Consider the following 22,940-nt stretch of genomic DNA (forward strand, 5'->3'; position numbering starts at 1 on the left):
AATTAGATCTGTATTTTTAATAGATCCGAATTTAATCTCTAGTGCCGCTCTAAGAAAAGGATATTGATAGGTGGAAACACATTACACACTCAGACGAATAATCTTATCTAAATATAAAACCGGGAGAATTTAACACTAGCCAATTAGATCCAGCCACGTGTGCAAACGAGTGATCAAAGCTACCCAAACACGTGATTCTTGACTGACGGCTTTATCAGCCATCTTACATCCGACGTGGAGTCAACATGATAAAATATTGTCGACTTTTAAAACTGAAGAAGAAAGTATCCGGTTCGGTAAACCGGAAACAATAAACCGGGACTTGTACAGTTTATAGAAAACTGAAAACAAAAGAATCAGTCGTAATCTAAGGAACATTCACCACCATCTTCTACATGAAGCCCATCTATTACTGATGATGGATCCGCTTGTAAGTACTTAAGTTCGCTCCTGTCATGTTGTACCCTTCCTGTGATCTCCAAACACAACCCGTTCCGGTTTTTCTTGTTGTCTCTCTTGGAGGAGCTACCCATGTTTGTTGTCTTCTTCTCCGTTGGTCCAGGATCTAAGAAGATTGGAACGAATTTTGCCGTTGGGTTCGGTTTTATTCTGTTCACGGGTCTAGTCTCGGGTGGTCCCAGAATCCTGTTCCCTGATTCTAGTTCTGATATATCATCTTCGTTTAACAGTACCTGCGGGTCAAACCATGAATCAAGACTAGTTGGAATGAATCATTTCTCAATGCAGAATAATCAGGACAAACAGAATTAATGAAGAGTAACATTGCAGAGAGAGAGTTGAGTCAGTGAAAATGAACTTATAACTAACATTTCTAATTTTCGATGCTTTAGGGCCTTAGTGTGATTCTATCATTATGTATAAATGTTACTACTACATCCTAGTTTCAAACGAGTAGTAAGCATGGGAAGAATATTAACCTTACGGCCGACTAAATCAAATGTCATAACCACTTTGCTCTTTTTGGCTCGTTCAGCTTCTTCAATCTCCTCACGCTTCTTCTTCAAAAGCTCTTTCTCCTGGGAGTAAACAAATATTAAGTCAATGGGAGAAACAAACACAGTGTAGTTCACCAATGTATATATACCTCTTGAGAAACCCATTTACTACCCTCACTCTCGTAGTAATCACTCTGGTCATCAATAACCGTTGTACGTGCGGCAGAGTTTCTATCATACTCCACAAGCCTTTTGGCATAAGCTTCAGCTGCCACATCAGCATCAGACACTGGAGTAAACCCTTCCTCTAGCCCAGCGTACGTACTTCCTTCTTTAAGCACAAGCGCTCCGCAGAAACTGCAAGGCCCTTCTCCTTCTTGTTCGCACACAATCTTCCCGCAGGACAAGCAGTTGCTCACTAACCTGTGCCTACGAGCTTGGCAAGCACACGGTTTGCCTTGCAGAAACACTATCGATCCTTTAGCTGCTTCTGCTAGTGATATCACTTTCCCCCCTTTTTTCTTCTTAGGGTTAACTTTAGGGGCCGGGGCCGGGGCTGTTGCTTTCGCGGTTCCAGGTTGCTGATTAGAAGATGTTCCCTCTTTTGGTGTTGTTTTCAACGGCTTCTTGGTTCCACTAGAAGCGACATAATCAAATTTTGGTTTAACGTACATCTGCAGTTCAGGACCTCCTGAAGTGTTTGCCACGTGGCTGGATGGTTCTTTGTATCCTCTTCGCTGTAGATATTCTGCAATGACGCTTTTGCCTTCTTTTCCGATAATATTCTGTATAAAATCATCAATCAGTCCTACATACTCACTCTCGGACTAGATACCTTATGTTCTAACTCAAAAATGTAATTACTTCAAGAACACTAGCTAGCTTGCACTAGTAGTAGGAATGGTGTTCAAGACAATGTAAAGCTACTACGATATCAAAAGATTCAAACTATGTAACGCATTCAAAGTAAAAGTCTATGGTCACAAGCTCATCTAGTCTTTAGAACATACAACTTTTTGAAGATGAGTACTAACTTAGAAGATACCTTCACGTGTTTCTCATCCATACTAAATGATTCAATTCGAATTAACAGACGAAATGTTCACTAAAATAATAGTTTGACCTCTTAAACAAGAGATCATCTAGGTTCATCGATCAAACCCTAACGAAACTGAACACCCTAATATTTACAAAGTCACTAATCAATTAGATCAAGTCGGCGAATCTGAATAAGCCACAAAGCATTAAAGGAGAGATGTAGAGAGAGAGAGATTACGTCGAGATACTCCTTGGCATCGACAGGCTGAGCGAGATCGCAGTAGGAGACTAGACCGGAGATTACATCACGATCGAAATTTAAACCGGTCTCCGGTTTCCCGCAGAGATCAAGGAGCGCTTCCTCTAACCACTGCCCCACCTCCGTTCCCATCTTCTTCTCCAATTCGATCTCCAATGATCATCGGAACACTCTTTTATGGTTTTATTAACTTTAGGCCCATTATTTCAAGTTTGCTCAAGCTCGGCCCAAATTTCAGGTGTGATAGAAAAAATGAAAAGACACTCGCGCAGGTGTGAGCAAAAAAAAAACTGGACCGACCGAGCTAAACCAATCCAATTGAATCCAAACCGATCCAAACCAAACCAAAATATATGTTTAAATTATTTGGTTCAAGATTTTATCAACTCACATTATTCGGTTTGATTTGGTTTTAAACCGAACCAAATCAAAAAACCGATGTGTTATAATTAGATAAATTAAATATACTAAAAATATTAAGAATTAATATATTTAACAATTTAACCTAAATAACTAATTAAACATAATTTTATATATTTTATTTCTAAATGAAGATAATAAACACAACTAGAAATAAAATAAAATAAAATAATATTAATTTCATACAAACATCAAACAAAAAAATCACTTAAGATATTTATATTAAGTTTGAAAATAATAATATCAAATAATTGGATTATATTTCTACATTTTTATTATGATATTTGGTTTTATGTTTAAATATGAAAAACGTAATGATTTGGTATCAAATTATGATATGTTTAAGTTTTTGTAAATTATATTTTTGTATCTGAACTAAAACAAAACTAAAAAATCAATTCGATTAAAATGGATAAACACAAATCAAATTAAATTGAACCGAACACAAATCAAACCAAACTAAAAAACCGGATACAAATCAAATCAAATTAAAATCGAACTAAATTGAACACAAACTAAACAAAACTAGTTTGGGTTACTTTTGGTTGATGTTTTCTTTGACCAAATAAATTAAACCGAACCGAATCCGTAATTAAACTAAAATGTCCATCCTAGATGTACGGGTTAAACTTATTGATTGATCATATATTAAATCATTATGACAATAATTATAATAATAATTATATTATATATATTTAAATTTATTAATTGTTGTTCTTATTTTTCATTTATATGCAACGTTTTACTATAATATAATAATTTATTTATTAATTTTTATAATATATAATATATAATTTTATACTTTTATAGTAATTTTATAAGATTTATAATTTAATTAGTTTTGTTAATAATAGGAGTTACCATGTTTAAAATTCAAGTTTTAAAGTTCAATATAAAAAATTTCTTTGAAGAGTTTGACTTGTAATTGTAACTACTTTGAGAATACAGGCAAATGATATCACAAAGAGCTCAGCTAATACAGAGACACAATCAGATTATCTCTTTTCCAGCATTAGCTCACCTAGCTTCTTGTAATAATCAGTCATTGTTAATATATATTTTTGCTTCTTGTAATATATATATATTTTTTCCTTTGAATACAACAAAATTCAGGGTCAAAGTTCATAATCACACCTCATGCTCGAAACCATAGCATATGCAATATTAATTTCGTCCCAGCGGTCATTCAAACTGGAGATCTTTGACATAATAGTAAAAGTTATTTCCAGCTAAGATAATGTCATCTGGTTTGTTTGCTGTATCTTTCTCTTGATGGTATCATAGCAAACAACAGAGAATTGCAGTTTAAAGGATGAATTAGTTATAAGAATGTTTGCTAAAGTGACAATGTTCAGAAATACACAGCAAAATCACTTGATGAAAAGAACACAGACGCAAACTTCTCTGTTTAGATATTTATCATCCAGACAACTTGTAACCTGCTTTGCCACTAATAGCATAACTGATTATGAAGTCACCAAAAAGGTAAGCTTTCAGGTCAGATGAATCTGCTTTGTCTACTTAGTTAGATGAGTCCCATCAGTAAAATAAAACCAGTAGAAGTCCTATAAGAGAGAAAAAAAACACAGAACCTGCAACCTATGTTTCAAAGCTTTGCAGGACTCACTAGATTATTAGGACTCTAGATTGTTCCCTATTTGCAGTCCCTTTAAAACTTAACTTGATCATCCAGATTTAAACGCCCATATTAATGATTAAGAAAAAATCATTAACATAGAAAAGTTAGTATTTCGAATTACCAAAAACTGAGATACAAATGAAAATAAAAGTCGAAATTAAAAGGGGACACTGAAAATTAGCAATGGTAAAGAACTGCAAACAAAATGTTGATCTATTGTCTGCAAAAGCTATAGTAATCACAGACTATATTCTGCAAGCATAAGTATGTTTAATAGAGTAAAACAACCAAAAATTAGGAAAGAAGATATTACATAGACCTCAGATTAAGCCTTTCAACTTCTGGCTCTGAAAAACCTCTCCTTGACCGAGATTAAATCTTTGACAACCTGACTTATTCCCAACCGGTTTGTAGGAGATTCTTCGCAGCACCTAAGTCCCACCTCCAAAACCAATGCCAAGCACTCAGCATGGGGGAAACCGACTCTAAGACCACTGTGAAGAATCAATTTGTCTGCAATGTCCAGTACTCGCTCAGGCAATGCAGACTTGGTGTAACTGCGTAGGGTAAAGTTTCCTCCAAACAACTCATTGGTTGGTCTTTTCCCAGTGAACGTTTCTAATAGGAGAACTCCAAAACTATACACATCACCATGCACTGATGGCTGTCCGCCCAATCCATATTCTGCACCATGGTTCACATAAAAAACAAGAAGAAGTTTGTAATGAACAAAGAACACACTTATCTCATTCATAGAAACATCATAGATGTGTGATAGTTTTACCTGGTGCGGAATAGCCGATGGTTCCTCTCACACCACCCGAGCTGAGATAGTTGAGAAATGACTCCTGGTCATACTTGAGGAGGATACGAGCTAGACCAAAGTCGCTAACATGGGCGGTTAAATCATTGTCTAGAAGGATGTTGCTTGGTTTGAGATCGCAATGAGCTATTGGTTCAGGACAATGAACGTGGAGATATTCTAGAACAGAAGCCACATCTATGGCAATGTCAAGCCTTTCAAGAAGCGTCAAGGCTCTTGAGGGCCTGTGAATCTCTTCCACTTCCTCCGGGTGCAGCCACATCTCTAGGCTTCCATTAGGCATGAATTCGTAGATGAGAGCTCTGAACTCGTTGCCTTGGTAATCAATGCTCGAACAAGCTGTCAACAGTTTCACAAGATTACGGTGTCTTATGTCCTTCAAAGATTCACATTCTGCCATAAAGCTCTTCATTGCTCCACGTCGCTTCAGGTTTAGAACTTTCACCGCAACGACATCCTTCTCTGCTGGGAGAAGTGCTTTAAACACAGTACCAAAACTGCCTGATCCAATACAATTGCTCGAAGAGAAGCCATTTGTCGCATTTCGAAGATCTCCATAACTTATCTTCTCATGGAATACCTCCAAAGTAGAAAAATTTGTGTTACTGGTCTGCTGCTGTTTCTTCTTCTTTCTTTTTATGAACCAACACAATGAAAGTAAAAATATGAGCACTAAACTTATGCCTAGGCAAACCCCGATCACAACTTTTCTCGAAAGAGAGGAATGCTTCTTCATCACTGATGATGCTTGCGCAATGCATGGATCTAGTTTCAGTCCCTTGATGTCTCCACATAGATTTTTGTTTCCGTATACCAAAACTATGGTAGAGTTTTGAAAGTTTCCTTCTGTTGGCACCTTTCCTTGGAGGTTGTTAACGGATAGATTGAGATACTCCAACTTGGGGAACTTTGCAAGATACTCAGGAATACTTCCACTGAGATTATTTTTTGACAAATCAACTCTTCTAACACCCACTAATCCTCTGATATCTGGAATGGCTCCAACAAAAGAATTTTCTTGAAGATAAAGTTCTTCCATCGATAGGCATTTTCCCAAGGTTTGTGGGAGTTGTCCTGATAAGCTAGCATTTGCAAGTGATAGCACAACAAGACTTTGTAGTCTTCCAACATCGTTTGGTAAAGAACCGGTCAAAGGAGTATCTTCTATGAATATGTGAACAAGGGATGAGATTTGCATAATTTCCCGTGGTATAGTTCCATTCAACCTATTACATCCAATATACAAATATAGTAGGCGCCTACAGTTTCCAAGACTCGGAGGAATTGGTCCTTCGAAACTGTTGTTGTTCAGATAAAGTGTTTCCAACTGAGTCATGTTTCCTATAGAAGATGGTATGACTCCTGACAGCCTATTTGAATCTAGACTTAAATAGCCCAATTCCAAAAGCATCCCAAGAGAGTTTGGGAGTGTTCCCCTCAACATATTACCATCAAACTCAAGTTTACTTAGGTTTATGAGATTCCCAATGTCATGAGGAATGCTACCAGAAATGTCATTCATCTGGAGCTTCAACTCAATGAGGCTTGTGGACAAATTTGCAATGGAGGTAGGCAAGTCACCCCCAAGCCTATTGAAACCCACGCTAAAGATGAGTAACTGGGTGCAATTGGACAAGGCATCAATAAAGTCAAGATCTCCAAAGGAGTGATTTCCCAGAGAGTTTCCATGAAGTAATAAGATTTCCAAATTTTGTAATTTACCAAAGCTCGAAGGAATACTTCCGGTTAGATTGTTATACTCCAGTGCCAATATTTCAAGAGTAGAGATATTGGAAAGTGTTGCTGGAATAACTCCTGTGAAATGGTTATTTCCCATATATAGCTCTTGAAGATTTGGAAGCAGAGTGCCGAGATCAGGCTTTAGTCTACCCGAAAAACCAGCACTGAAGATGTTTAACATCTCAAGTGAGGACAAGTTGTAAATGGAGGGAGGAAACATGCCTGAGAAGTTGTTCATCGATAACGAAAGAAAAACCATTTGATTCAGTCTAGCTAGCTCATTAGGAATTTCCCCTTCTAGTTTCTTGTTATCGGTAAAGCTAAGTTGCATGAGCGATGTCAAGTTTCCTAGAGATGCAGGGAGCTTTCCCTTCAAGTTGTTTCGACCAAGATATAAATAAAGAAGGTTTGTTAATGACCCTAGTTCTGAAGGAACACCTCCTCCAAGCTGATTTGAATCTAACTCAAGGTCGAACAATCTAGAGCAATTGAACAGACTGACTGGAATATCTCCTTTAAGAATATTAAAACTCATATTCAAGTACTCAAGTCTAAACAAGTTTCCCACTTCTTGAGGGATGGTTCCACCGAAAGAGTTACTAGAGAGATCAAGTGATATGAGAAACGAAAGATTACCAATAGAAGGTGATATCACTCCGCCTAGTTGCAATCCTCCAAGGTCCAACTGAGTAACTCTTTTGTGTTTGTGGCCACATGTAACCTTGTTCCAGTTGCAGAGAGGGTTTGAATGATTCCATGAGGACAAGAAAACTCTTTTGTCTTGAGAAACTTGAGACTTGAACTCCAACAGTGCTTGCCTATCAGTTTCATCAGTAAACCCATATGCTTCAAGTAATATGAAAGCATTGAAAGAAAGTAAAATAAACAATCTCATGATTCTCCGATTGTCCTGTTTTTTTTTTTTTTTGTTGACGTATGTTGGTGTTTCTATTATTTTGAAGGAAAGTGAATTATAAAGGAAGAAGCAAATGCAAAGATTTCTGGACTTTTCTCTCTCGGCGCAAGATAGTAGACTCCCTCTTTTGGGCTCTTTTTTCCAACTGCTAAAATACACCTTTTGGCTTTTTGGAACTGTAGACTTGAAAAAACACGTTTCCAACCACTAAAGTTATCCTCTTTAGTGGGTTTCCTTGACTTTTTTCAGATCTGAAAAAGTTATTTCTTGTTTGTTCTTTGGAAAATATCTTGTGCTCATCAGATTTGGAGAGAGTGTCGGTGAGTTTGTTCTGAAGAAACTGGCAGTTTGAGATAGTGATTAAGTGGTGGTCAGTGATTGTAAGTGAGGATCTGTTAGTGTGGGAAGGGAAAGAGAAGACGCGGTGGTAGTAATGGCTTCTCAGTTAAACAAAGCTCTGCAATTCTTATCGATTGAAGAGGAGGAAGAACCATGTGTGCTTCCAGATAGGCCAGAATTTTATGCAACAGAGAGAAATGAGCTTAGCTTGGTTGGGAGGCTTCTCAACCCTAAAGTTCAAAGGATGGCGGATTTGATCTTGGATATGCCAAGGAAATGGCAGCTGTATGATAGAGTCAGGGGGGTAGCCTTATCTCAGGAACGATTTCAGTTCATATTCAAATATGAACATGATCTTCTTGCTATCGTCAAGAGAGGGCCGCACACCTTCAAAGACTGGTCTATTGTTCTCGAAAGGTGGATGGAGAAACCACCGGAGGATTACCTTCAGTATCTAATGGTGTGGGTTCAGATGAGAAATATCCCAGTGAACCATTATACTAAAGGAACGATTGAGTACTTGGGTGAGTTCGCAGGTCATGTGGAGGAAGTGGCGTTCGACCCGGAGAAAGCTCAAACCAAAGACTATGTGCGTGTTTGGGTTAAGTTTGATGTCTCTAAGCCTTTGAGGAGGGCGAAGAAGCTGACTCTGCCAGGAGGTGAAGTGGTCAACATTCGATATGACTACGAACGCATCCAGAAAAGATGTTACACATGTCAGCGATTAACTCATGACCAGGAGCGATGTCCCTTCGTTAGGACGCAAAAGGGTGTGGGAGAGAAAAGTGTTGGTTCATCAGCAGAGAGCAAGAATGCAGAGGTGCTAGAGGGCCTTGATGAATCAGACCCTTTGTTTGGGGTGATACCGCAGACTCACTTGGGTATGGACCCTATTTCTGGAAGACCGAAGATTGCTAAGGAGGTACTGCAGGGTATGCGCCAATACTTACTGGCAGCAGAGGGTCCAGAGAAGATGGCGAGAGAAGACAGGGTCAGAAACTCTCTACAAGCCTTGGAGAATGATCCGCTGGGACAAAAAACATTTCTTAGATTGGAACCGGCTCCAATGGTTTCAACGGACTTAGATAAAGGCAAAGGAGTGGTTTTTGATTTCGGTGAAAGGATGGACACTACTCAACGGCCTGGAAAAATGATGGCTTCTGCAATCTCAGCGGGGGCAAGGATCTTACAATCGGGGAAGGTTCTTTCGATTCCGACGACGGCTAATGAAAAAAGGACTGGAGCTTCTACGTTGGTGACTCGAATTTTAAACTCTGGAAAAGTGATTTCTGAATCAAGCTCTCCCCCAGAGGTCGTGGGGTCTACTCAATCAAGCTTTCTTCCTGAGGGTTCAACGGGTTATAGTGTGGGGTTCTTTGAATCTAGCACTTCCGGGACCACTCTAAAGAAGCCTAGAACCAGAAGAAGACCAGGAACTTTCAAAAGGAAAAACAATGGGAAAGGTATTGCAAGGAATCAGGCTACGGTTGGGAAGAAGATAGGCGACGGTGTGGTGTCTGAAAACAAAAGGAAAGCTCATGAAGATGTCGAGCCATCTAAAAGCTCTGCAAGGTTTAAGAAACCATTGGTGGTCCCGAATGAGGGACCGTCCAATATCTAAATGACTATGGTGAGCTGGAATTGCCAAGGCTTGGGCCGTGCACAAGATTTGGTGATTCCAAGGCTGGGGGAATTGAGACAGCATCATTTCCCTGATATCTTTTTCTTGATGGAGACGAAAAGTGGTCGAGATGCGCTTGTAGATATGCAAGTCTGGTTAGGCTACGATAGGATTATGACAGTCAATCCTATTGGGTACAGCGGAGGCCTAGCTATTTTCTGGAAGAACTCTGTAAATATTTCTTTAAAGTTTGTGGATAAAAACCTGGTGGACTTCTTTGTACAGCGGGGGAAGGACAGGTTTTTTGTTTCCTGTGTGTATGGGTTTCCTGGTAGAGGGGACAGACCAAGACTGTGGGAAAGACTATCGAGAATCGGAGCACACAGGAAAGACCCTTGGTGTATGATGGGGGACTTTAACGAAATTCGAAGTAATGAAGAAAAATCGGGTGGTCCTAGGAGGGGTGAGGAAACCTTTGTACCTTTCAATAACATGTTGGATATTTGCGAAATGGAAGTGCTACAGAGTTCTGGTAATAGTCTAACGTGGGGAGGTCAAAGGGGCACTCATTGGGTTCAAGAAAATCTTGATCGATGCTTTGGAAATAAGAAATGGTTTCAGCTGTTTCCAGCATCGAATCAGATTTTCTTAGACAAGAGGGGCTCTGACCACAGGCCGGTTCTGGTGAACCTGATATCTGAGCCACAAGTTCACTATGGCAGATTCCGGTTTGATGGAAGGTTTATAAACAAGAGTGGAGTCAAAGAGGAGATAAAGAAAGCATGGCTCACTAACCATCCTCTGTTTATAACTAAGGTATCAGATAAGCTGAAAAAGTGCAGGAAGAATCTAAGTAATTGGAAGAGAAAGGAGAGTTTGAATGCCAGAGATAAAATTCTGCAAATCCAGTGTGCCTTGGAGGAGGAACAATCGTCTAGCAGACCGTCCACTGTCAGAGTCAACTATCTCAAGGATGTGTTGATAAGAGCTTACAGAGAAGAGGAGAAATTCTGGCAGCAGAAAAGCAAAAACAAATGGGCTACTAAAGGGGATTTGAACACCAAGTACTACCATGCTTCAGTGAAGGCAAACAGAGCAAGGAATAAGATCATCAAATTGGTAGGACCTGATGGACAGGAACACTTCACTGAACCGGCCAAAGCTGAAGTGGCTATTGACTACTTTCGAACTTTGTTCGAATCCACTAGTAATGGCGACTTTAGTGACATCTTTGAGGGCTTTCAGAGCCGAATTTCGGACACTATGAATGAGATACTGGACAGAGAGGTCACTAAGGAAGATGTGCGCGAAGCGGTTTTCTCGATAAAGCCGGGAAGTGCTCCGGGGCCAGATGGGATGACAGGGCTGTTTTTCCAGAAATATTGGGATACGGTGGGGGCTCAGGTCACAGAGGAGGTGCAGAATTTCTTTATAACTGGCTCCTTCCCTTCGGAGTGGAACTACACACATCTCTGCCTCATCCCAAAGATCGAATATCCAGTTCTCATGTCAGACTTAAGGCCGATTAGCTTGTGTTCTGTGCTATACAAGATCATATCCAAAATCATGGCGGGACGACTCAAGCCTCTGGTACCTGATATTGTATCCACCACACAATCGGCCTTCGTGGAAGAAAGGCTGATCTCAGATAACATATTGATCGCCCATGAGATGATTCATGCTCTGCAGACAAATGACAAGATTTCGAGGGATTTCATGGCGATTAAATCTGATATGTCGAAGGCTTATGACAGGGTGGAATGGGGATACTTGCGCTCCTTACTCTCGGCTTTGGGCTTCAATAGTGTATGGGTGGAGAGGATCATGTTCTGTGTCTCTACGGTAACATACTCCACACTCATCAATGACAGACCGTTTGGGTGCATACGGCCGGAACGTGGCTTGAGACAGGGCGATCCGCTATCTCCCTTTCTATTTGTATTATGCACCGAAGGTCTCATACATCTGATCAACAAAGCGGTGGGGAGTGGAAAGATCCAGGGTATTCAGTTCTCGGAAGAGGGGCCTATGATCCATCATATGTTGTTTGCGGATGATAGTCTGCTAATTTGTCGTGCAAACGAGAATCAAGCAGCGGAGATCATGAGGATCCTACAGATTTATGAGAGAGCAACAGGTCAACAGGTCAACCTGAACAAATCAGCCATAACTTTTGGATCTAAGGTGGACGATCAAACGAGGGCGAAGATCAGAGAAATCACAGGGATTGAGAATGAGGGAGGAACGGGCTCTTACTTGGGCCTGCCAGAATGCTTTAGTGGATCCAAGACTGAGATGCTGGCTTACATCTATGACAAGTTAAAGAATAGACTATCAGGTTGGTTCACTAAGCTTTTATCTCTAGGCGGGAAAGAGATCCTTCTGAAAGCTGTGGCTATGGCTATGCCTGTCTATGCCATGTCATGCTTCAAGATGACAAAGAAATCGTGTGAAAATCTTACCAAGGCAATGGCTGATTTCTGGTGGAACTCATTGGAACACAAGAGAAAGATGCACTGGCTAAGCTGGACTACTCTATGTCTAGCAAAGGAACTGGGGGGACTCGGATTCAAGGATATCCAAAGCTTTAACCAAGCACTCCTTGCGAAGCAAGCGTGGAGAATTCTCAGTGATCCAGAATCCCTCTTTGCAAGAGTGTTCAAGAGCAGGTACTTCCCTCATTCTGATTTCCTCAAAGCACCGAACGGCTCTAGGCCTTCTTATGGTTGGAGAAGCATTCAGTTCGGTAAGGAGCTGCTGATGGGAGGCCTGAGAAAACAGCTGGGTAATGGGCTCTCCACATTTGTATGGTCGGAGACTTGGATTGATGGCAAGACCAGAAGAGCTCCTTTCATGAATAATATCATTGTGGATATTTCTTTGAAAGTCCATGATTTGATTGATCATGAAAATAATTGCTGGAGAATGGATGTTCTGAATGAGTTATTCTATGAGGAGGACATCGACAGAATTCTTGCTATGAAACCTTCTTTTGAGCAGGATGACTTTTGGGTTTGGCTTCATAACAAGAATGGCAGCTACTCAGTGAAATCGGGTTACTGGTTCATAAATAGGAAACTGAGAGAGGAGACGATAAGAGAAGCGGAGATGAGACCATCGCTCAACGAGTTGAAAGCGTCAGCTTGGAAGATCCTTACGGCCCCCAAAATCAAGACATTTATCTGGAGAGCTTTGAGTAATGCGATTCCTGCTGGGGAATTGTTAACTAAAAGAGGAATCAGGATGGATCATGTGTGCCAAGCTTGTGGCTTTCAAGGAGAGTCAATAAATCATATACTTTTTGATTGCTCCATTGCACGACAAGCTTGGGCTATGGCGTATGTCCCTTCGCCTCTCTCGGGATTTGATAAGGTCTCTCATTTTTCTAACCTTCACCATGTGATAGAGATGATGGGGAAAAAAGAAATACCAGAAAAAGTGAGAAATGAAATTCCTTGGATCATTTGGTATTTGTGGAAGAATCGGAATGGCTTTTTGTTTGAAGGAAAGTTGATATGGGCTGGGGAGCTTGTCAGCAAAGTTGAAGAGGAAGCGGGGTTGTGGCTTCGAGCACAGATCGTAGAGAAAGAGGAAGTGCAGGAGAGGCGTGAGATGGAGGTTTGCTTGTCTAAAACCTGGTCTCCGCCACCGAGAAATTGGGTCAAATGTAATGTGGGGGTGAAGTGGGATTCAGCCAACAAGAGGTGTGGAGGATCGTGGCTGCTAAGAGACACCAGAGGGAAGGTATCAATGCATAGTAGGCGAGCTTTTTCTGACATCAAAAGCCATGATGAGGCAAAGTTTCAGGTATTACTGTGGGCTATTGAAAGTATGGGCGATCACCATCAGAATAGAGTAATATTTTCCATTGATGATGCCTTGATGTCTAACATTGTTCTGCGACCGAAAGCTTGGCCCAACTTCAAATGGCATTATGCGAGGTTGACTGAAAAATTAAGAAAGGTGGAATGGTGGAGACTGGTTTCGGAAACCAAGGAAACAAACAGAGGGGCTTTCCTGATAGCCCAAAGTGTGATCAACGGTGGTTATTGGCAATCATATGTAGCTGCTGGGCCGCCTCGGTGGCTTAAGGACACGCTTGAGAATGAGGAAAGAGATCCCTCTGTCTAGTTTGGCCTTTTAGACTTGAAGATTGGAATTTTTTGGCTCTATATCGGTTGTATTTTTTGGGGTTACTATGGGATCATTGGGTCTCGTTTGTAATGGGATATAGAGCGGGTCTTGTAGGCTGATATTAGGAGTTTACAGGTGGTAGTTGTTGTCTGTTCTGGCTGTTTGTAACAAACGTTTATAAGTGCATTAATCTAACAGATGACAAAAAAAAAAAAAAAGGAAGAAGCAAATGCAAGATGCATGTACTTTGTGTGTTACACTGTTAGCTTAAAGAAAAATAGAGAGAACAAATTGGCTCACAACCACACATAGTGGTAGCTCCAAAAATGGCGTGGACTCTGACCGTGTGGACTCTTGCTATCTCACTCAATAAGTCTACCGTCTAAAAGGACAAATAATCATTTCCTTACGTGACTTTTTTATAGACAACATGTGGTGGCTTGCTTATTTGTCCCGTGATGGGACTGTAATATGGACAATTACTACAAACACACAAATGTTACCATCACAAAGCAGTCATCATCTTTTTCTGAAAACATAACATCAATTATTTTTTTTTTTGGGATATTCAGGCACCATACATGTGACATGCTTTTGATTGCAAACTTTGTGGAGGAAACCGATAAGAAAAACACTTCAACCTCTGCTTGTATAAAAGACAATAATACTATAACCACAGTTTCATTATTCCTAGTAACTCAGGTCGTAACATCATTTTGTAGTCCAGTAGTTTACTCATATATTCAGGTAGACCCAACCATAGAAATATACACAAGAAAGGTTGAATCAATAGAGGCATGAATAACTGAAAGAAAAAACAAATTAAAAAAGAAGTGAAAAACTAGCTAAGATAACCCCAAAAACATTTATATGATGAGGCTAAAATAACCCATGAAAACAGAAGTCTTTGCAAAACATAAAAACAGAACATGTTCTCACTACCAACTAGTTCGACCGTTCTGTGTCTTGAAACAATGAGCACTCTTTTGAGTAACTTCCATTTTGCACCTCACGATTCTCTAAATTACAAAATCTCCCCTTTTCCCAAAAGATTATCATCCTTCACCAACAACAACCCTCGCCTCCCCATCAAGAACACTCGAATCTCCTGCAACAGTTTGAGAATGGATTCGTCAGATAATAACATTTCCGGTACGTAATGCTTCTGCTCAAAAAATCGATTCCATTTTAGTCACAAGATTTCTGACTTTGTTCTCTTTCTCTCTCTTTCTCAGCTTGTGCACAGCAACCGAAGAAGATGGAGATTCCGAACAGCCACGACGAGAAGCTCGTGGGTCTCCTTCACGAAACCGGTTCGAAAGAAGTTGTGGTCTTGTGCCATGGATTTCGATCCAGCAAGGTTAGCTTTGTGTTTTGTACTGAATGTTGAAACCAAAGACTCCTCAAAAGCTGTTTGCTTTTTTATTCCAATTAGATAGTAAAGTTTGTTGCTTTCTCTAGAGAGAGAGAGTGCGTTGACCAGTTGGCTAGTTAGAGTTTTGTAGACGGTGTGTGGTTACATATGTTGGTAGCAGCGTTACATTTGAATTAACTTTGTATTTGGTATATGTAGAATCACCAAATCATGAAGAATGTGGCTGCTGCTTTAGAGAAAGAAGGGATCAGTGCGTTCCGTTTTGATTTCTCTGGAAATGGGTAAATAATGTTTTCCATTTCTTTCTTTATCATCCCTAAATAAAATGAATATGGATTTTTTGATTTTCATGTTTTATTGGGCGTGTGGCAGAGAGAGTGAAGGCAGTTTCTATTATGCTAACTATAACCATGAAGCTGATGATCTACGTTCTGTCATCCAACACTTGTCTGACATGAACCGTGTGGTTCCTATCATTCTTGGGCACAGTAAAGGTTAACTAAGAGACGGTTTTGTCTTTCAACTTTTTTTTTTTTTGATGGTTTAAACTTTTTTTTTTAAAATGAATAGGAGGTGATGTGGTTCTCCTCTATGCCTCCAAGTATCATGAAATCAGTAATGTGATCAATCTCTCGGGACGCTATGATCTGAAGAAAGGCATAAGAGAGCGACTTGGGGATGACTTTTTGGAAAGAATTAAAGAACAAGGATTCATTGATGTTAACAATGGTATTTTGATTTTCTTGCTTTTGTCTCAGAATCAGAACTCTAGTGTTTCTATCTATCTACATGTGCTTTGTGTGTTTTACAGGAAAATCCAGCTACCGTGTTACGGAGGAGAGTTTAATGGAGAGGTTAGGCACTGATATGCATGAAGCTTGCCTCAAGATTGACAAAGGTTGCAGGTGAGTTTCGTCCACTTGTCTAACTCATATATCGGGTGAAGTTTGGTATAAGACAAACTCGTGATTGATTTGATTGTAATGGCATTTGGCAGGGTCTTGACGGTTCATGGAACAGATGACGAGGTAATAACCGTGGAAGATGCCAAGGAGTTTGCGAAGATCATACCAAACCACAAGCTAGAGATTGTGGAAGGAGCTGATCATCGTTATACTGACCATCAAAGTCAGTTGGTTTCAACTGTTATGGAGTTCATAAACACAGTCATTGTCAAGAACAACTAGTTTTTTAATTCTTTTTTTTTTTACCTTGGAGAATTGTTCATGGTACACTTTACATTGTTGTCTGCAATTAAAAGGGAAACATTGATTGGATTAAAGCCAAGCATAAGTATGTTGAAAGTGGTGAAAGACTAAAGCCATTTTTTAAGTAAAAGTTGCAAAGTTTGTAAATGAAACGCAATAACACCAAAACGTGTCGCTGCTCATCTGGCTTTAAAGAGCCCATCTGTTAAACCACACAGTTTAACTTACTTAGACAAAAAGGCAAAACACTTTGAGAATGGATTCTTCTCAGAGAACTTCAGGTATGTGACAATGGTGCCGTCTCAGATCGATTTGCCATAAGATTTCTCACTTAAAATTTCTTGTTCTTGTTTTTTTTTCAGCTTGTGCAGGACAACAGAGGATCGAGATTCAGAACAGCCACAAGGAGAAACTGGTGGGCCTGCTTCACGAAACTGGTTCAAGAGAAGTTGTGGTCTTATGCCATGGATTTCGATCAAACAAGGTCAGTATAATTTAGCTTTGTGTCTTTTTGTGATGATTTAGGCTTCTTTTTTTCTCTGTGTTTGCTGAGATCTGAGACTTGATTCAGTTCCCAATTATAAGACTTTTTGTGTGTTGTCCAACTTACTTGGGTGAGAATCTTGATTGGAATCAATATGAATCTTGATTGGAATCAAAAGACTCTTCAAAGTTTGTTTGCTTTATTACAGTTGGATAGTAAGATTTCAAGGGGGTTTCATCTTTATTCTTTAATAGCAAAACTGGAAACCTTACCACAGTTTCCTCTTCTGTTTTTATCTTTTTTTATAATAACTGTAAATAAAGATGGTGTGGGGATTGCACATGTTTGTTTGAGTGGACTTATGTTTACTTGTCCAATTGGCCTTATGAGACTATGCAGAATGACACAATCATGAAGAGTGTGTCTGCTGCTATAGAGAAAGAAGGGATCAGCGTTTTCCGTTTTGATTTCTCTGGAAATGGGTAAAAAAATATGTTTCCCTTTTCTTTTTGCCTCATCATTGATTTCTTGAATTTGGATTTTGATTTTGATTTGATTTGATTATTTTGGGAGATGCTTCATCATTGTTGCAGAGAGAGTGAAGGCAGTTTCTATTTTGGTAACTACAACCATGAGGCTGATGATCTACATTCTGTCATCCAACACTTCTCTAACATGAACCGTGTGGTTCCTGTTATCCTCGGACACAGTAAAGGAGGTGATGTGGTCCTCCTCTATGCCTCCAAGTATCATGATATCAGTAATGTGATCAATCTCTCGGGACGTTATGATCTCAAAAAAAGGGATAGGAGAACGTATTGGTGAAGACTTTTTGGAAAAGTTTAAGGAACAAGGATTCATCCATATTAAAGATGGTATTGTGAAGATCATTGTTTTTTTTTGTTACATTTGTCTCTATCAATATGCTAGTGGTTTTACAGGAAGATCCGTGTACCGTGTTACTGAGGAGAGCATAATGGAGAGGCTGAACACTGATATGCATGAAGCTTGCCTCAAGATTGACAAAGATTGCAGAGTCTTGACGGTTCATGGATCAGAGGATGAGATTATACCTGTGGATGATGCCAGGGAGTTCGCTAAGATCATAACCAACCACAAGCTGGAGATTGTGGAAGGAGCTGATCATGGTTATACAAAACATCAAAGTCAGTTGGTTTCAACAGTTGTGGAGTTCATAAAGACGGTCACTGTGAAGAACAACTAATTCACTGACATGACCCTGGATGCGCTGAATTGTTGAGCCTTCCAAAGAGGGTCAAGGTTCTTGAGGGACTATATGAATCTCATCTACTTCTTCTGGCTGCAGCAATTTATATATATATATCCAAACTTCCGTTTGTCATGAACTCATAAATCAGAGCTTTGTGTTTATTACCATGCCCTTATGTCTTTTAAGGATTCACAAAGAGGAGTCAAAGTTCCTTTTGTCGTCAATGTTGACCTTTACTCACAGTTTGGTCCCTAGACCGGTAAGTTTCCCTGAGACGACATGGGTAAGTCCACCGCTCAATATTTCTGGAAGATGAAAGAAACAATCTCGGATCTGTCCAAAAAAAATGGTGATTCCATTAATTAACATGAGAGCAATAAAAGCAAGTAAAGGAAACAGTCTCATAGTTTAGAATCATTAATTGAATAATATATGAGATTATGATTGAATTTAAACTCTTTTAAAATCATGACACCCCTTAAACCAATGTTAAGCACTCAGCAATCGGAAAACCGACTTTGAAAAAACCAATGTTAAGCACTCATTCAGGCAAGATAGATTAATGTAGCTGTGGAGAGTAAAGCTCCCTTCAAATAACTCATTGGTTGTTCTTTTTCCTGTGACCATTTCCAAAAGGAGGATTCCAAAACTATACACATCACCATCCCATTCTATATTCTGCACCATAATTCACATAAAGGGCATAAACCACAAGACTGTCATGCCGAATAATTATACTAATCTTTTTTTTTTTTTCGATAATCCCGGGGTTCCCCACTTCGTGGGTCATTCCCCAGGGCCCGGTCAGGCAGGCGGGGGAAACTACTTTTCCGTGTCACCAGCGGTACTGGACCTTTTCCGTGTCACCAGCAGTACTGGGTGTTGGCGTCGAACCCGGGGGCATGACAATTGGCCCCCAAGGCTCTTACCAAGTGGGCTATCTCATCCGGTCAACTGTCATGCCGAATAATTATACTAATCTTTTTTTTTTTTTTTTTTTTTGATAATCCTGGGGTTCCCCACTTCGTGGGTCATTCCCCAGGGCCCGGTAATTATACTAATCTTCTTCATATAAAATTATGTATGTTGATATTTTTACCTGGTCCGGCGTAACCCATGGTTCCTCTGACTCCACCCGAGCTGAGTTGGTTTAGGAAAGACTCTTGGTCAAACTTGAGTAAAAGACGAGCCAGACCAAAATCATACAAGTCATATTTGACATTTAAGAGGCATTCTTTTTTTTTTTTTGAACAACTTTAAGAGGCATTATCCTCTTTATTATCTTCATGATATATATATGTATGGAGCTGAACGTACCTGCTTAGATAGGCTAAATTCATACAAGTCAAAGTCTTCGTTGATATGTAATAATCATCCGTGCCAATAGTTTTTGATGTCATAAGCCAAATAAAAATTATATAGTGTTTTACTAAATTTATCATAAATAATGTAAAATAGTTTTTCAAAATTTTGATATTTTTTTACAACAGTTTTTCTTTTATTATTTATGTTAAATGTGTAAATATAAAACTGTCGATACAATAACTAGTCTTTTATACAAACTATTTTATATATAGTTATTTTGTAAAAGTAAACCAAAAAGGCCATCCAAGAGAATTTTTCATTAATTTTTTAAAAATATTTTTTTTTGAAGTAAGCAATGTTTCATCATATACTTTTGGTTTGCGTTGTCTTCTACGGTGCCCAATTCACACGGGTCAAGAGCTCAAGGTCTTCGTTGATGTAACTGCGACACCACGGTTGCTTTCACTATTGATTACTTGAGCAGTTGAAGGAAAGCACAAGAGAAAAGCACTAGATTCTTTGTGTGTGTGGGTGAGAGAGAGGTAATGAACATGAACCTGACAAGAGCTTCTGATTCGTGAGAGAAAGAATGGATTGTGATCTGAAACGTTTCTTTTTCGCAATTTTCCTGTTTCAAATCCATGGATACATAGTTGCTTCTGCTTTCCATCATGAATTCCCTGTTGCATTACCTGATTGCATAGACCGGTGCGATCGTGCTGGTGCTCGTGTTCCTTACCCTTTTGGGATAGGCAAAGGTTGTTACAAGAGCAAATGGTACGAGGTTGTCTGCAACCACTCATTACACCTCTCTTTTCCTTTCCTGCCAAGCATCGGACTGGACGTTATTTCGTTTTCCCTCACAGATGACTTTATCTATGAGGACCGTTCTCACAAGAGCAACGGGTTTCAAATTCAGAGTCCAAGGAAGACTTCAGGCTGTTCATATGGAAAGAAAGATGTCCAATCTTTGAATCTAACGGGGAGTCCGTTCTTCATATCAGACAATAACAAGTTCACAGCTGTTGGATGTAACATCAAAGCGATGATGGTAGGAACAGGGCCACAGATTGTTGGATGTGAAGCGAGATGTGGGAAAGAGAATCGGTATTACAAAGATGCTGACAAGAGCTGTGTCGGATATAAGTGCTGCCAGACCAAAATTCCGCCGGGTCTTCAAGTGTATGATTCAACAGTGGAGAAACTGGAACCTGGTAAAAACGTATGTCAGGAGGCCTACTTATCACGAGAGGACTTCTCTAACTACACGCTCACGTCACCTGATCTAACGGAGAATGTTATAGTTACCATGGATCTGGAATGGCGTCTCGAAGTTCCCCCCAACACCGTTCCAGAGAGTTCAAAATGTGAGGTAAGCACAAGCGTGATTCGCACGGATGATCAGTATAAGTATCAATGCAGGTGTAGATCTGGTTATGAAGGAAATCCTTATTTACCTGGTGGATGTCAAGGTGTGTGTATAAGCTTACTTGTCATTTTGGATATAGCTTCCATCCAATACTTATGATAGTTAATTTAGTTTTGTATTGTTTCGTCTTCCGTAGACATTGATGAGTGCAGGACTATATATGGTGTGTGTGGAAAGAACAAGTGTGTGAATGTGCCTGGATCATTCAGATGTGAAAAAACATGGCCTGCCATTCTAGGCAAGTTACTATATAACTACTACTGTTTCCTGCATGCATAGTCCCATCCTTTATTTTTTTTTTGAATTATAGAGAAGTATACTGACTCCACATAAGTGGTCCATATTAGTCACGTGTTGTCACGTGTCGGTCTTCTGTTCCACGCGAAATGTTAATTTCCTAGGGCCGGGACTCGAATCCTGGTGGCTTCACCGTAGTCCCATCGTTTTCTAGATTGGAACTCTGAATAGATCAACTTACAATGCTCTAAAAAATTCTTCTTTAGGTGGAACTCTAAGCTCTGGATTGTTACTTTTAGCCGTTGGAACGTGGTGGATATGCAAGGTTAATAAAAAGCAAAAAGCAGCCAAGCAGAAGAGGAAGTTCTTCAAACGAAATGGAGGTTTGTTATTAGAGCAACAAATGTTCTCACTTCAAGGCAGTGTCAACAAAACCAAACTGTTCAGCTCCAGTGACCTGGAGAAGGCAACAAACAGATTCAACGCGAGCAGAGTACTAGGTCAAGGCGGGCAAGGTACAGTTTACAAAGGAATGTTGGAAGATGGGATGATCGTCGCTGTCAAAAAGTCCAAAGCATTGAAAGAAGAGAATCTTGAAGAGTTCATCAATGAGATCATCCTTTTATCGCAGATTAACCATAGAAACGTTGTTGGGATCTTAGGATGTTGTCTTGAGACAGAGGTGCCTATGTTGGTGTATGAGTTCATTCCCAACAGAAGCCTTTTCGATCATCTGCAAAACCCGTCAGATTATTTCCCAATGACTTGGAAAGCACGTCTCTGCATCGCCTGCGAAGTAGCTGATGCACTGTCCTACCTGCATTCAGCCGCCTCTGTTCCAATTTATCACAGAGATGTCAAGTCAACAAATATCTTGCTGGATGAGAAGCACCGCGCAAAAGTATCAGATTTTGGGATTTCGAGATGTGTTGGTATAGACGATACTCACCTGACGACAGTAGTGCAAGGAACAGTTGGATATGTAGACCCAGAGTACCTCCAGTCAAGCCACTTCACAGGGAAGAGTGACGTCTACAGCTTTGGGGTTGTGCTCATTGAGCTCTTAACCGGAGGAAAACCCGTCTCCGTTCTCAGGCCACAAGAGGTAAAGATGTTGGGAGCTTACTTCCTCGAAGCCATGAGGAATGACAGACTTCATGAGATTCTCGATGCTCGCATGGAGGAGGAATGTGACCAAGAGGAAGTCCTTGCAGTAGCCAAACTTGCAAGAAGTTGTTTGAGCTTGAACTCAGAACATCGCCCTACCATGAGAGACGTCTTCATCGAACTGGATAGGATGCAATTCAAGAAACAAGGCGCTCAAAACCTAGCTGAAAATTGCGAAGAGCACACATACATCCAGATCGCAACACCGGAGACTATGTCTCTTAGTTACTATTCTCCGTATACACTCGTTGGAAACAGCTCATTCTCACCGGACTCAAAACCACTCATGATTCACACGACACAGTGACTGGAAAAGCAAAAAACTCTTCACCTTCCAAGATATAATACTTCAGTAAACTAATGATATACAATCAAACCTTCAAGGTCTTAGTACTTGTGTGAACCATTTGCTTAACTCTTTTCATTTTATCTTTTACGTGTTTGGTATATACACATGGTAGACCTCTGTGTAAACAATATCGGATCTGTCCAAAAAAATGGTGATTCCATTAATTAACATGAGAGCAATGAAAGCAAGTAAAGGAAACAGCCTCATAGTTTAGAATCATTAATTGAATAATATATGAGATTATGATTGAATTTAAACTCTTTTAAAATC

At 39.8% G+C, this 22,940-nt stretch overlaps 5 protein-coding genes and 1 pseudogene across 5 annotated transcripts; 4 read left to right on the plus strand and 2 right to left on the minus strand.

Moving 5' to 3' along the window:
• Positions 1-246: 246 nt before the first annotated feature.
• On the minus strand, positions 247-2,414 carry LOC108813532 (uncharacterized). The gene is made up of 4 exons (XM_018586114.2): positions 2,233-2,414; positions 1,106-1,741; positions 939-1,037; positions 247-692 (listed from the first exon to the last, which is right to left on the minus strand). The coding sequence occupies exons 1-4, from the start codon at positions 2,383-2,385 to the stop codon at positions 357-359; spliced, it is 1,224 nt and encodes a 407-aa protein (XP_018441616.1). The 5' UTR covers positions 2,386-2,414; the 3' UTR covers positions 247-356.
• Positions 2,415-4,507: 2,093 nt separating this feature from the next.
• Positions 4,508-7,838, minus strand: LOC108813531 (probable LRR receptor-like serine/threonine-protein kinase At3g47570). Its single transcript, XM_018586113.2, has 2 exons — positions 5,097-7,838; positions 4,508-4,996 (listed from the first exon to the last, which is right to left on the minus strand). The coding sequence occupies exons 1-2, from the start codon at positions 7,768-7,770 to the stop codon at positions 4,647-4,649; spliced, it is 3,024 nt and encodes a 1,007-aa protein (XP_018441615.1). The 5' UTR covers positions 7,771-7,838; the 3' UTR covers positions 4,508-4,646.
• Positions 7,839-8,224: 386 nt separating this feature from the next.
• Positions 8,225-9,751, plus strand: LOC108808526 (uncharacterized). The gene has a single exon (XM_018580655.1). The coding sequence runs from the start codon at positions 8,225-8,227 to the stop codon at positions 9,749-9,751; it is 1,527 nt and encodes a 508-aa protein (XP_018436157.1).
• Positions 9,752-14,781: 5,030 nt separating this feature from the next.
• LOC108813224 (uncharacterized) lies at positions 14,782-16,547 on the plus strand. The gene is made up of 7 exons (XM_018585717.2): positions 14,782-15,037; positions 15,121-15,245; positions 15,459-15,541; positions 15,633-15,754; positions 15,831-15,989; positions 16,072-16,165; positions 16,258-16,547. Exons 1-7 carry the CDS (start codon positions 14,815-14,817, stop codon positions 16,445-16,447), a joined length of 996 nt encoding a protein of 331 aa, XP_018441219.1. The 5' UTR covers positions 14,782-14,814; the 3' UTR covers positions 16,448-16,547.
• A 43-nt stretch (positions 16,548-16,590) lies between these two features.
• LOC108813225 (uncharacterized) lies at positions 16,591-18,350 on the plus strand (annotated as a pseudogene).
• A 1,535-nt stretch (positions 18,351-19,885) lies between these two features.
• LOC108807363 (wall-associated receptor kinase-like 8) lies at positions 19,886-22,781 on the plus strand. The gene is made up of 3 exons (XM_018579639.2): positions 19,886-20,960; positions 21,054-21,155; positions 21,421-22,781. The coding sequence occupies exons 1-3, from the start codon at positions 20,078-20,080 to the stop codon at positions 22,626-22,628; spliced, it is 2,193 nt and encodes a 730-aa protein (XP_018435141.1). The 5' UTR covers positions 19,886-20,077; the 3' UTR covers positions 22,629-22,781.
• Positions 22,782-22,940: the final 159 nt, after the last annotated feature.

Source organism: Raphanus sativus, chromosome 6, assembly GCF_000801105.2.
Source record: "Raphanus sativus cultivar WK10039 chromosome 6, ASM80110v3, whole genome shotgun sequence".
Classification (NCBI taxonomy): domain Eukaryota; kingdom Viridiplantae; phylum Streptophyta; class Magnoliopsida; order Brassicales; family Brassicaceae; genus Raphanus; species Raphanus sativus.

Excerpts from the sequence above, each read along its gene's own strand:
- LOC108813224 (XM_018585717.2), top strand. The coding sequence starts at position 14,815 with ATGTTCTCACTACCAACTAGTTCGACCGTTCTGTGTCTTGAAACAATG. Across the intron at positions 15,246-15,458 it reads ATGGATTTCGATCCAGCAAG|AATCACCAAATCATGAAGAA; the intron begins GTTAGCTTTGTG and ends TGGTATATGTAG. Across the intron at positions 15,542-15,632 it reads TTTGATTTCTCTGGAAATGG|AGAGAGTGAAGGCAGTTTCT; the intron begins GTAAATAATGTT and ends GGCGTGTGGCAG.
- LOC108813532 (XM_018586114.2), bottom strand. The coding sequence starts at position 2,385 with ATGGGAACGGAGGTGGGGCAGTGGTTAGAGGAAGCGCTCCTTGATCTC. Across the intron at positions 1,742-2,232 it reads ATGCCAAGGAGTATCTCGAC|AATATTATCGGAAAAGAAGG; the intron begins GTAATCTCTCTC and ends GATTTTATACAG. Across the intron at positions 1,038-1,105 it reads GTAAATGGGTTTCTCAAGAG|GAGAAAGAGCTTTTGAAGAA; the intron begins GTATATATACAT and ends GTTTACTCCCAG.
- LOC108808526 (XM_018580655.1), top strand. The coding sequence starts at position 8,225 with ATGGCTTCTCAGTTAAACAAAGCTCTGCAATTCTTATCGATTGAAGAG.
- LOC108813531 (XM_018586113.2), bottom strand. The coding sequence starts at position 7,770 with ATGAGATTGTTTATTTTACTTTCTTTCAATGCTTTCATATTACTTGAA. Across the intron at positions 4,997-5,096 it reads CATCGGCTATTCCGCACCAG|AATATGGATTGGGCGGACAG; the intron begins GTAAAACTATCA and ends ACCATGGTGCAG.
- LOC108807363 (XM_018579639.2), top strand. The coding sequence starts at position 20,078 with ATGGATTGTGATCTGAAACGTTTCTTTTTCGCAATTTTCCTGTTTCAA. Across the intron at positions 20,961-21,053 it reads TTTACCTGGTGGATGTCAAG|ACATTGATGAGTGCAGGACT; the intron begins GTGTGTGTATAA and ends CGTCTTCCGTAG. Across the intron at positions 21,156-21,420 it reads AACATGGCCTGCCATTCTAG|GTGGAACTCTAAGCTCTGGA; the intron begins GCAAGTTACTAT and ends ATTCTTCTTTAG.